Source organism: Lineus longissimus, chromosome 7 (genome assembly GCF_910592395.1).
Source record: "Lineus longissimus chromosome 7, tnLinLong1.2, whole genome shotgun sequence".
NCBI classification, from domain to species: domain Eukaryota; kingdom Metazoa; phylum Nemertea; class Pilidiophora; order Heteronemertea; family Lineidae; genus Lineus; species Lineus longissimus.
The window spans coordinates 15983403-15994782 of record NC_088314.1 but is presented as its reverse complement, the minus strand read 5'-3'; the positions used below and the strand labels follow the sequence as shown (position 1 = coordinate 15994782).

Genomic DNA, 11380 nt, shown 5'->3' with positions numbered 1-11380 from the left:
ATTGGAACTATCATCAGATCTATATTTTGCCACTATACTTGCACAAAACCACAACATACATGTAATACATACTACATTTGGCCTCGGAGCCAAACAAAGAACCTCACAACCCACATGTGAAATGTTTTAGGAGCAAATCTCCCCAAAAGTATGATCAACCAGAAGAAAATGATGCCGTGCCAGTGATGCCCAGTGCTTAGAGAAGGGGATGAACCATTGCCAGACGGAAGATGTACATGTATATTGTATAAGGTTGATTTTGAGGATTTAATACGGAATGATAAATAGGAAATCTGGTCTCTTGAGGGTCCACCTAACATACAAATCTCCTCCAGCAGGAGAGCTCAGAGATGAACTTTTAGTTAGTTCCCATTCTCTCAGAGGGCACCACTGACCAATACATATATAACTTGACAGGGCTACATAAGCAATACTCCAATAGCATAGTATTAGTAGCCTACTTCAGTACTTGCTATGAGTTATGGTAGCATGAGGCCTAGGCTCAATGGGCTAGGCATGCTAGGCCTATTTATTAATCTTTATTAATTAGCTAATTGCCATTGGTCCTATATAGGCCTACCATTTTGTAGTTGAATTAACCCTTCGGGAATCCTGGGAATGCTTATGTCCCACATGGTATTCAACTTTTCAAAGGGCCAATGTGTTTGATGCTGTCAATTAGGTTCCCTTTTTTAAGGCAATAACTAATAGTGTGCCCCAAACATGGATTTTCCAGTCTGCGATATACAACTAACACCATGTATATTATATCGGCCCCTACTGGTTCTCGAGGGGGGTTCACTACAATACTTACTGCTCCATTTAAAGGGTTGCTTTTGTAGAGAGACTACGTGATATAAAATACAGTTAGGGGCCTCCACCTTGTAAGTAATCAGATCACATTTCCATTTCATCATTTCCATTATCTTATTAGTTTTTTATTTGTTTCAGACTTTCCATCAGCCATAGCTGAGCATCGGGCATTGTTTCAGCCCTATCCAAGAAGGAACACCACTGCCACTGCTAGTGCTAGTACTAGTACTAGTAGATATAATCGACGACATGTTGGACGCCAAGTATGTGTTGTGTAAACACTGTCTTTCTGTGAATACAGCTATGTACTGATTGTGGTCAATATTACTCTAAACTGCTAAAGTTAGTGATTGTGATATCATGGTACTGGTAGGGTTAAACTGGCAATGGGAATGTAACAAACTGCTTGAAACAACTTGAGAAAGAATGATGTGGTTTTACAATGGTTAAAAGAGTGGTTTTACAATGGTATGCACATCAACCTTTTGAAAGGTGCTCTGCTGAGACATGCTCTGATATTACCGGGTATCAGAAAGGATCAACCAAAGTTTACTGAGCAAAACTGCCGATTGTTCTAAATAATATGATCATGCAAGGAGACTGGGTTTGTGTCATTACAACGCTTTATATTGGAATCAGTTGACACCTTAACAGAACCAAAAAATGCTGCTTTTTTAAAAGACGAAATTCAATTGTAAATCGAAAATCGGTTTCTGAGTAAGAGCTTGTAACTTTGCACTGAGTTGATTTTGATGAGATGAGAAGATTTTGAAATATTCTTTAAATGGTAGTTTATTTTTCAGACAAGTCAAGAACGATTCACCGGCACACGAGTTTCCCAGAATGGTAAGTCCTTCCCGCCCTAGCGCATGGTGACAAGGTATCACCTAGTAAAAAAATGTTTTAATTTTTCTGATTAAAAAGGCATTAATTGATGCAGAAAAAAAATGCAGGAACCATGTTAATTTCTCTATGAAGTCAATCATGTTAAAGTCCACTTTGTAGTAGTGAGATTGCAGTTGCAAACATTTCACCCCTCACCAAGTTTTTCTTATTTTTTAGAAAGAACCATCAAACGCTGGTTTCTCTGTCTGCACACAACAGATGCATGTGTAGTGCCAACAACAACACTAAAGTCCCAGTTATATGACTCAGGCCTGGGAGAAAGGGAAGTTGTATTTAGAATGTGCGATGATGCTGCTGCTGTGAAGGACAGCATATTCATGTTTGTTTTTCTCATCTGTTATTAAACTGTCATTGGGTCAGATTTGATTATTCTTTCTTTCTAACATAGCTTGTTCTTATCCAGCATACCTGTATTCTCTAGTATTTCAGCTCTGCAAATAGGCCTGTACCATTTGTTTAGATTTGTGTAGTATAACACGGAGATGGAAGAGTTGCAAAATGGACTTCATTGCCAGGCATACATTCTATTGATAATATCATCAATACGATGCATTTTTGTAATGTTTGGCATTTTGTCAGTCTTGTCTTGTTTTTAATGATAATGATGTTGGATTCTTAAACTAGTATAGCACAATTCCATGGTTTATCACCTTGCTCAATGCACTTTTAGGACTATTTTTATTATCTCGGTCTCCGCTGGATTCAATCTAGGCTTTCAATGAGCAGCTACTAACTAAGCGCTCAATCGAACTCCACCGGTCGGAAGTTCCTAAGTGGCAACTCCCTCGGGAATCGAACCCACAACCTCTTCATCATGAGGCCGACGCCACCCTGGTTTTTATCACTAGTCTATGATGATCCTCATGCACTCTAGTAGAAATAAGAATATAGATATTGAGATATGTGATATTGAGATGTGTGATTTACATTCCTCCTCCGATTTTTTTCAGCACATTTCCGAAACTGGAGCAAACAGGGGGTTTTGAGGTGCTGAAGGTGAAGGAGGGCAGCCGCACTTGCCTTGATGTTATTCAAGTGGGATCATTCCCCTCTGCAAAGTTGCGGTCCTTTGGCACCAGCTCCTCTACCAAATTATACCTTCGGCCATTGCAGAGGGACATCACCCACGATGAGACTGCCAGTGCTGCAGAGGACCTCGAGGAATGTGTAGAGTGTGGGGAGTACTACCCCATAGCTGAAATGCGTTCCCATAAGGAGGATTGCATGGTAAGAGGTTACACATGCTTCATCTAGGTTAAATAGCATTTTCGCGCAGTGCATGTCTATCATTCTAACTGATGGCACCACCAGTAAGAAAAGTGCAAAAGAAAGTGTGAAAAAAACACCCCCCCCCCACACTGCCACAAAGGTGCAAAGACTAACCCCCCCCCCCCCGGAAGAATGAAAGAAATAGCATTCAGATGAAAAGTAGGCAGGTTTATCAAAGTCCCCCCCTGAAAAAAGCTACACACCAATTTCAGAATATTGGCAAACTGGTTATTTTTCTCCATACTTCAGAGATATAACGTTGAATTTGTCGAGGTGCCTTATGCAACACCTACAGATGATGTCCTTGTATTCGAGGAAACAATCCTTGAGCCGGTTCAGGATTCGTTTGGATCGGCAGATCTGACCGCTGCCATAGGCAGCATCATTGACAACATGTGAGTACAGAAGTGTAGTGCATAATTTGGAAGTGCGCCTACACCATTTTCTTGAAGATATGTGATGTATGGATCCTTATGTACATAGACTATTTAAATATGATATCAATAATATGATGGAAAATAGTTGCAGGTTTTGTATTTAATTCAACTGCTGATTTCTGACTTGGTCCCAAGTAGGCTGCCCTTGGGTGACAGTAATTTGTTCAGCTTCATATTTTGGCCACCATGGGGCACTAACTTAATTGCATTTAAGTTTTAAACAAATTATCAATCATCCATTGTGCTCATGATCATGCCAATTATGATAGCCAATATGGGATCTTGGGTATGGATCTAGAAATCCTCCCAACAATTTCCCCTTTTCATGTGACAAACTTTGTTTATCTTCCTTGTTCTTCTCTCTGCTTCGTGTCCTTGGTCAGCTGGTGAGCAAATGGGCCATTCCATTGTTTTTAATATCATTCACCATTTTAATTACAGCACAGCTGAAGACCCGAAGGCAGTATTGACCGAGTTTACAAAAGCCTTTTTACAGGACAGACCACTTGATGTCGATGTTGAAAGATCTTTGACGATGGTGGGCGATGTTGAAGAAATCTTCTTGGACAGGGAGGAAATTTTTCCAACTGCATTCAGTGAACTGATGCGAGGGCATGTAAATCGCAGGCTCCCTCTCCGGGTCAACCTACTCGGAGAGGATGTTGATGATTTAGGTGGGCCAAGACGAGAGGTCCTGACCCTGCTCCACAGGGAGGTACTCAATAATTTTGTGGCCAATGGATCATTGGTCACAAATCCCGCATTTGTTCGGCAGAAAAAAATTGAGTTTGCGGGAATGATCTGTGGTAAGTCCATTCTCAATGGAACGAATAAACAAACAGACAATAAAACATGAACCTGTCATTTTGAAAAGATGTTGAACCAGAGATTCTCATCGGCTGATTATGAGTATTTGCCAAGATCGTCCAATAGGATCTGCTAGCCAAAATTACATCATCATCTAGAATTTCAAAAGTTACTCGGGGTTACCATGGTTACAGTCCAGTCTCGAAAGAAAAAGTAACTTTTTGCAGAGTTGGGGTCAAGGAGTTCAGATGTAATAAAATATTGTAGAGTTTTATATCATATCATTGGACTGAAATTATGAATTGCATATGAAGCTACAATAAATAGGCATATTGTAAAGCCTTCATTCGGGAGACAATACACCTAGGAATTCTTCTCGCTTTTCAGCCCTATGCCTTCTCCAGGGAGGTCCACTGCCAAAGTTCTTCGGGCAAGATGTCGTGCAACATATGCCATTAAATGGTGGGAACGCTTCAGATGAATTGAAGCAGTTCATCAGAGGTTTGGATCTTTATGGAATAGTCAAGGTATATAGACTAGTCTACATGTACATTACTGGTACTAGCATTCTTTCAATGTGTATGACAAAACATCAGTTATCCTCCCAGGATTTTGATTAACCATGTTAACCAAATTCTGATTCTGCATTCTATGCATCACTACAGTCTTAGTCAATTCGTTGTTAATTGATCCAAGAGCATTAATCTTTCAGCATTTTCCCAAAATTCACTGTTCCGCTGTGAACAAACATTATGAAAACTCGTGACAGAGGACATCATGAGTTCGGGTAACAGCAATAACCAAGACCGAATGTGTGTTTGGAGAATTGTGAAACAATGAATGATTTTTTCCTTCAAATTTGAATGTTTGAAGTCTGAATCATACATACACTGTAAACGTACTTTATGGATGGCTCCTCAAAAAGTCTTGACGAGCATGTTCAGCTTGAAAGAAGAAAGTATCAGACTGAAACATGGTCCCAACAAGCAGTCAGTACTAGTATTATTAGCTAGCGCTGCGAGGGATGACTGCATTTTCCAGGGGTATCTGCATAAACGCCTCCACTGTTTGCTGATAATGTTTAGTCTCTCATTTCAGCTGATGGATAAAAACCCTGAATGCCGTATTTTCTTCAACAAGGATATGGAGAAAGAGACACCTCTGTCTGTATCGATTTTACTGAACCTGTTCCTCCCAACCCAGTATTCTGCTAATGGGTCTAATAGGAGACAGAAAGAAAAGGCGGCTATGAAATTATTCACTAAATGGCTTCGTGAAGTTGAAGGTAAGAATTGTTGAAAGAGGCTTAAGTCTTTTAAAGAACTCTACATGTATGTTCACATGGGGACAGGATATTGAATAAATAATTACATGAGAACATTAAACCAATCATAAATTCCGACTTATTATGCATTTATTCTGCACTGCTTGATCGAAGGTGTAGAAGTCATTGCTCCTGCCTCATAAGGTTTATTCACTCAGGCCACGAGTTCTGAAAAATATTAAAATTAAGTTACATGGTGTTTGGCAGGTATACTACTACTAGAATGTATGTCATAGTTTTGCAAGTGCCTCGGTGTATTATTGGACAATTGGAGCCAATTCCATTTTAATCTTAACTTTCAGCTTGCAACAGGTATTTCATTCAACCAGGAGGAGAGGAGTCTCCTTCCAAAATAGACCTTGGCGACGTTCTGAGGTTTGTAACTGGGTGTGAACGCATCCCGTTATTTGGCTTCTCACCAAAACCAACACTGATTTTTATGGTAAAGGATTCAAGTGACCCAAATGTATTCCTCTTATCAGTCTCAACATGTACAAACATGTTGAGAATGCCCGTGGAAGGAAATGCTCTCTCACAGTTGGATGAACAATCCATGTTTCGTGTCTTCGATACATCATTCAGCTGTGACGGCTTCATGAAGGAAAGAATGGACACATGAAGTTAAAACAGGAAAAACAAATTTTGCCTCATCATCAGGGTGGACTCAATTTGTCCTCGTTTGTTGAAATAGGGACAAATGCACCTTTGGTTTTGCGAAAAACTGAAATTGCCTTAGTGTTTAAACACCCTGATTTAACTGCATCGATTATTTGAAATACATTGAATATCTTCTTTATTCATGAGTGCAACACAACATATATTTTAGCTGTACACATTTACCCGGTCTTTATTGATAAGATATCTCACTTAAACCCATGCATCATGCTTACATGTGGGCAAAGCAGTTTCTTTTGTAGTGAATTATGTATTTGTGTTTCAAAGAGCCATTATCTGACAAAGTAGTTATACAGAGGTTGCGTAACTTTCCGATTTAGACAGAGTTGCAGCCAATTATGAGTGTACTCAACAACTGTATGAGCAGTAGTTACATTTTTAGTATGTTTGAGGAGGCAGGAGTGAACTCATATGTTCCCTCATAAGTCTATAAGTGTTCATTCCCCATTCATCTTCAACATCATTGGGATCAAACTGTTCATAAATCCTTGCAATCTCTTCAGCTCCAAATGTAACTTGAACATTTTCCACAATGACTCCGGCATCAGCTGGTGACCGTTTCATCTGGCAATGGGGCCTCTGCATCTATTCCAAAATGTGCTGCTTGTTCCTGAAAAAAACAGGAATACTTATAGGAATTTTACATCCACGAGTACCAATGCATCTTCATGTAATGCACAAAATGTAGAATTCACACTAACCGGTTAATAAGCCGTTTGACGATACATTTATGTCTACATACATTTCAATGCTTTAATTCAAAACTCCTCAACCACTGAACTTCCTTAAAAAACACGAGAGGAAGGAAATCACTGAAAATGTTATGAAATAGATTTCAGTTGAACTACTTTGATGATTTACTGAATCACAGCTGAGCACCAGGCCCTTTTGTTGTGATGGTATGAAGACGCAGAGAACAATCATGTGGGGGAGATGATCAATTACTTATTATTTATCTCGGAGAGATAACAGTACTCAATATTGGTGACACTATTTACGCTAAAGAGCACACGGTCGATGAATCCATCAACTGTATGGTTAGACAATATGTCTACTGAAGATCGCGCAAAATACTTTGTGTACTCTTATGGCATACGAGATACAGGTATACATGCATGACATGGTCTTACTTATAGAGAGCAAACCATGATGACCTTTACTGATACCATACACTAATTCAGAATCTCATATTTGGTACACTGTATATATCCATGTATATAGGTCATTCTTTCATCGAATGCTTATTTTCTCATATCACTTATTCATGTTATTCATTTAAATTCATGTTCGAGTTTCTCATAATTGTTGTTCATTTAGGGCCATGTTCATGCACATCTGAATTTGTTAATTGCTGTGTGATATTTTGAGCATTTTTGAACAATATCCTGATGGAGTTGTGGCCTTTGCATTATTACCATTGGAGGATGCAGTTTTAAAAAAAATGACTTTTTCTCATGAGAAGTTTTCATTCAAATCCACGGATCAAAGAACCACACCGCACTCCATAAAATTAGTTAAGACTTAGCTACATGAAGTGAAACCCTAGTCAAATTCTGTTGGTGAACAAAAAATAGTTTTAATTAAAAAGTAGGGCATGTGCATGATAGTTTTATTTTTTCATATTTGTTTAATATCTTAACATTTACTAGTCAATGCTAGTTCATTTCAAGTTATATGGATAAAGTTACAAATATCTTCGAATTCTATCAATATTCATGTTGTTCATTTGCAATATTGTAAATCATGTTAAATGTTTGTTACTGATAGAGAATTGAAATGTCCTGGTATGATATGTCCATAGTGAAATCACTTTGAAAGGCCATTATTTGTGACTCTTCAGCAATTGATCCTTGCTACCATACTGTACTGTCTTTTTTTATTTAGGGTCGCTGAATATAATAAATCAATGGTTAGGTTGTAACCCATGCCACATTTTTATACTCTAATATTAACTAGTATGTAGTACATTTAATACCAATAGTATTGCATTCAAATAAATGATCTATTTTTTAAAGAAGCCTTCATTTTCAGTCTCTCAACTCACAGTCTCTAACCATAGAGCCAAATACACTGCCATACATGGTCTCGGACTGAGAAGATTCCCGATGATGTTAATACCTAAGAGCGTTATATCATAAAAATATGGAACTGATTATTCATACGGCAGGATCGTGCCTACACCGATGATACGGCGCTGTGCATCGTGTTATTGCTGACATTATTTGTACGGCAAGATTAGTTTTGACAGAACTTCGACGTCAGCGGCATACCAATAATAACCACAGTCACATCGCCGTGCCTTGAAATATTTCTTCACTGCATGCACGGCCATGCCATATGAATAACATCCAGTATTGTAACTTTTTTTTTGTGTATGAATAAAAGTGGTGGGGGCACTGGAAGATCACACCCTTTTGAACCCCTTGGAACCCCCATCATTATTCAGGAAATTGGAAGTACCAGACCACCAAATTATTGATGAAGATTTATAAAGTACATTTCGTACCTCATTTAGCAATTCAAAGTATTCGATTGCAATTGCATCTCCTCCATCAAGAGTGGATAGGCCTTTAATAAACAGCTGTTTTGGAGTCTTATGCCTTTCTGTGCGAAGTTTATGGTTGTTCCAAGCCTCAGTGAACCGTGCCAGTGCTAGGTATATTCTTGAACCATAAATGTAGTGGAGACAGAAAAGATCAACATCGCTGTCACAGTTCAGAATGCCTTCATCCTCGAAGTTGATGAACACGCCATAAAATGTGGATACAACAGTTGTGTAAACGTCCCGCCACATCCTCTCAATGCGGGAGTTGTGAACACTCTTTCCAGTTATGAATGAGCCACGATTAAGTCCCCGCAATGGATGACACAGCATCCATTCTGCAACATCTCTATTCTCAACCCCTTTGTCAGCACGAACTCCTGATGGAAGTCCCCATGTATTCACTGCTTCCTGGAAGGCATGTAGCACTGTGGAAGACCTGTTATTGGTACTGCATTTCAGATACACAATGAGGCGGCTAAAACCATCAACTCCTCCATGGATTACGAACTTCCATCTGAAATGAAAAAAAATCACTTGAGTGGAAAATTTCTATCCATGAAGTCAAGCATGTGTAAACTTCAAAACCTTGGATGTTTTGTGCCAGTGTTGGTTGAGGCTGGGCTCAATTATCGGAAATAGTGCTACATATGCACATCCCTATCACTCCCACCCAAAAGAGATATGCACATACAATTACGCATACATGTACTATGTACCAAGGCCATCATGTACATACTAGTATGTAATATATTAATTGCACTCTTACAGTTTGACTATCATGATACCTAATAGATAGTTGATAGTTGTAATACAATTCTCGTCGGTGAGCAGGTTTTGGGATGATTATCAGATGTTTCCTTACTGCAAAATATCTTACCGTATCAACTTGTGGTGTCCATCGATGTGCCAAAGAGATAAAGGTGATTTCACCTGATATTTGCGACGTCGTATGTGACGAATTTGTCTAATGGTGCCCCCATTTGGGTCAACCCTCCACATAGAACTACGAAGCCTGTGTTGTTGTACTCTAATGTCTTGTCGACGAAGGTCACCCTCGATTGTCTTAAATCCTGGAATTATAGGAACATAACATTACAATTGGGCTACAATCATAATCCTGAGCCAAGTAGTATTGAAAACTATGACATAATAGATTTGATGTCTGAATTGGTGAATACTGAAAAGAGGTCATTTTTAATCAATGATAGCCACATTTGGTTGTTGCATTACCTGCCTTGCCTCTCAGAAGACTGAGGTAATAGATTCCTGTAACGCACAGTCTATGATCGACCAGTGAGTCTACTGTGATCCATTCAATTGTGAGGTAAGACATGTAGGCCTATTGAATGGGAATGCGATAAGAAGGGGTGAAAAAGTGACTGTTGCCCTAACGTTAATCCAATACAAAAGAAAGACAAGTCTATTCAAGGCAGACATCAAGCCCCACTGTACACCAGAGGGTCGATCGGAGAATATAACATAGCACAAATATTTTTGTCCTTGAATTGTGATTAAGGACAACGATTTTGACCATATGGTGCCACATGTATAGCGATAGCGGAGTACAATCTATCTTTGCTTGTACAGCAGTACAGCGATCCATCGTGGGTGTCACCCATAAGGGCTGCATTTCTAATGTCGTTTGTGGTATGGATAACTGATTGAGGCACTACTCTATGAATCAGTATTGATACTGTGCCCACTTTAATATGCATACACTGTTCCTTTCCTGATAACATAACTATCACTGCAATTTTTTTTTGCAGTAGTTTCAACACACCCTCACCTACTTACCAGCATTTGGAAAGATTGACATTACTGAAAACACCTTGGAGTCGAGAATTTGATCATCTATCTCGGTATATTGGGCACGTATGGATAGACCACTATCTCTCATTTTGTTCTCAATGGTCCTTTTAGAAACATTCAGTATGTCAGCAATATCTTGCACTTTGAATCCTTCACCTGAAATTACAAATGTATTTGTAATATGGCAAATTCACCAATTCCACCAGTAATATTTTTTACAACTAGAATTGTCCCATCATACCACAATTCAATTTCAGAGTGAATAGATCTATTACAACAAAAGCTTAAATATACAATTACAAATATATAAAGTATTTTAGTACTGTAACTGAGCTTAGCATGATATTAATGATACAATGTACATTGTAAGAATAAATCAATTTTGTGGCCAATTTTGTGTGGAGTCAGATAAGGCCTGGCCTGGTACTGGTGTGAAAAAAATGGGTGAATACCATTATTTTTACACACTTTCAAGAATTGTTCATTTGGCTGATTGGGTGCAATAAATAATGGAATGAATAAACTGCAATATTATCAAGGTCGTAGGTGCTTTTGACACAGGGCAAAATTAAATGGATGCAGCTAGGGAATGACTAAATGGCAGGCATTCCATTGACAGACAGAAGGGCAATTTTACAGGATAGTCTGACTGTGGCCATCAGTGTGGGTGTAATGACAGTGGGGGCGGGGGTCCACGGGGCACAGCCTATGCTAGCATGCTAGGCAGCAAAAATAAGCCAGGAAAATCAGTCTTCAGAACAAACCAATTAATTCTTACCCAATAGATATCCAATC

At 38.9% G+C, this 11380-nt stretch overlaps 1 protein-coding gene across 1 annotated transcript; it reads right to left on the bottom strand.

Annotated features, from left to right (window-relative positions):
• Positions 1–6297: 6297 nt before the first annotated feature.
• LOC135491614 (uncharacterized) lies at positions 6298–10592 on the bottom strand. The gene is made up of 4 exons (XM_064777585.1): positions 10571–10592; positions 9654–9846; positions 8738–9290; positions 6298–6841 (listed from the first exon to the last, which is right to left on the bottom strand). Exons 1-4 carry the CDS (start codon positions 10590–10592, stop codon positions 6776–6778), a joined length of 834 nt encoding a protein of 277 aa, XP_064633655.1. The 3' UTR covers positions 6298–6775.
• Between the last annotated feature and the right edge of the window lie 788 nt (positions 10593–11380).